This window comes from Polypterus senegalus, chromosome 11 (genome assembly GCF_016835505.1).
Source record: "Polypterus senegalus isolate Bchr_013 chromosome 11, ASM1683550v1, whole genome shotgun sequence".
Classification (NCBI taxonomy): domain Eukaryota; kingdom Metazoa; phylum Chordata; class Cladistia; order Polypteriformes; family Polypteridae; genus Polypterus; species Polypterus senegalus.
The window spans coordinates 92154851-92157381 of NC_053164.1; the positions used below are offsets into that span (position 1 = coordinate 92154851).

General features: G+C 38.7%; 1 protein-coding gene across 1 annotated transcript; it reads right to left on the reverse strand.

Annotated features, from left to right (window-relative positions):
- Positions 1–875: 875 nt before the first annotated feature.
- LOC120538585 (paraneoplastic antigen Ma1-like) lies at positions 876–1697 on the reverse strand. The gene has a single exon (XM_039767976.1). It carries the CDS (start codon positions 1695–1697, stop codon positions 876–878), a length of 822 nt encoding a protein of 273 aa, XP_039623910.1.
- Positions 1698–2531: the final 834 nt, after the last annotated feature.

A 2531-nucleotide genomic window follows, 5' to 3' on the forward strand; every position in this document is an offset into this window, starting at 1 on the left:
AAAACATCTTTCCTCTCCAGCAGCTTTTGAGCTAGTCTTTTCTTCCAATCTCCGGGCAGAGAAGAATTACTAAAATCAAAGGAGTCCAAGGTCAACTGATTCTCAGCAGTCATCTCGCCAGGGGATGATATATGTGGCACAACCTCTACTGGGAAGATGTGAGCAATTGGCATACCCCACTTCAAAGTAACAGCATGATCGGACATATTCCGAACAGTGACTGTAATCCTTCTTGAGTGTTCAACTGGAGTGTTCTGCACTTCTGGCCTCATCAATAATGCCTCAGGAAACCGTGGCTCTTCAGGATGATCCACTAGCAAAGTTTTATTAGAAACTTTTCCTAAATATTTTGGAATCCACCTAACTCTTGCTGTCTCACCAGGAGACAATATGACAGGCTTTGGGTGTGGAAACCACACTGTACATCGGCTTAAATCATCAGCCTGGTCAGCTGTTACCCACATGACCCTTTCAAATGCGTCTCCCTGTAGTGGCAGCTAAGCTATGCATTTTGGGAGTGTCTGATGTCACTGGAGCAACAGCAGCAGACAGTAGACGAGCCATTTCACTTCTCAGTCCCCTAATTTCCTTCTTTAGCAGCTCAACCTTAGAGTCAGCTGAATCTGTTTTGTCAGAGGCCACGGAGGACACAGTTACACTGGCCTGAACAGTACTTCTATTATGAATCATGTTCTCTTCTTCTCTCACTTTTTAGAAGTTCAGTGAAAGCAGGTGGTTCACAAAACTTGTGCATCATTCTCAACCTAAATGCCACCATGTCATCTGGAAGAGCCCCTCGAATTATTTGCTCAATACGAAGGCGATTCAATTCAGAAGACTTCAGTCCCCCTTTTCACAGAACACAGTGTAGTAGCTTATCTAGCTTGATTATATACAGAGAGCTTTTCCCCTTTTTCTTGGAAGGTATTTCTGAACTTCACCATCAGATCAGATGCATTCTCTGTAGGACCAAATGCTGTATCTAGAGCCTTCAGGTAGTCACAACAAGTAGCTGAAGGATTTTCAACCTTCACAAACCTCACAATATCTGCTTCGGGCCCTCTAAGGCATTCCACTAGTCTTTGTTTTGTCACATTGTCAGAACACTGCCGTTCTTCGAGAATATGTGTAGTGCGTTCAGCCCATACCTCATAGTCTTCCTCCCCATTTGGTGTAGTCAGTCCAGAAAATGTGCTCAGTTTCCTGTAATTCTGTGCTTCTACTGGTGAGGCAGTTTGGCATTTCTGAACTAGTGAATTAATTGCACTAACTAACTCAGTGTTAAGTGTGAGAGTTAGGGAAGCTACATTCTGTATGTCAGCTAAAGATGTTCCCTCTTGTTTCAAGAAAGACATAAGCTTAGTATTGAACTCTTCACCTTTACTACTGCCAGATGAAGGCGATGTAGCACTAAGTACTTGAGTGGACCATGAGCCTATTTCATCAGGAATTCCAATAAAAACTGGGAAAGAAATTTCAGAAACCCTTTTAGAAGTCTCTACTAAGACAAATTGCTCCCTACCTGTTTTATCACTGCATCGACCATGCACTTTTGTCTTGCCAGTTCCCTTAACTGTGTCTAGCACCCTATATATAACTGTGTCTGTAATGTCCAGTGGCACATTGCTTAAAACAAAAGCATTCTCAAGCACAACTTTCTTCTCTTTACACCAAGCAATAATCTCATATATATCCATATTGTACAAGCTTCATCAATAAACAAAACAACAAGTTTGGAAATGGAAAAAGATGTATACAAAACTGCACAGTCGAGCACAAGTAATTTCAAAAAGGCAGAAAACACATAATGCTATACAGGAACAGCATTTATCACATTAGTACCCACCAAAACAACTTTTTTTTTTTTAATCCCGGACGAGCCCCCACAAATGTAACCCTCCCACCATTTAACTGGCACGTTACCTATGACATAGGATGAAATTTCACTGGTGGGATCTACATTAAACACTTCCCAATAAATTTTAATAACCAATGGGTCCAATGAAAACAATTATTATTTATAATTGTTACACTGTTTCAAAGTAATGATTTGTAAACACTCACTCCTTTTTATGAATTATTTGAATGCAACCACCATGTAAGCTCTCCACACAATCATGTATAGAAAACAACAAACAAACAAACAAACAAAAATAAAACACATTTATTTAAACACACCGCTTATGGGATATTGTCACAGTTCAACTTAATTAAATTTATCTGAGTTACAACACAAGTAAGGTTCACACATAGAAATCAACAATAAATATAGGCTATAGGTACACTGTAACAAATTGATGTGAATTTACAGGATTTTTTTTACAGTTTCCGACTGTTTTTTTGAAATACTGCACATTACTGTAAAAGAAACAGCATTACTGTGATTTATAATATTTAACTGTAAATATTGTATTTACAGTTTAATACACTACAGTATACAGTATTTAACTGTAAATCGCAAAGGCTTCTGGTATTTTTTACTTAGGATATGGAATGCTATGCTGTTTTGTTCATCATCTAATTTTTGGACA

Coding starts and splice junctions, on each gene's coding strand:
- LOC120538585 (XM_039767976.1), bottom strand. CDS start 1,697: ATGGATATATATGAGATTATTGCTTGGTGTAAAGAGAAGAAAGTTGTG.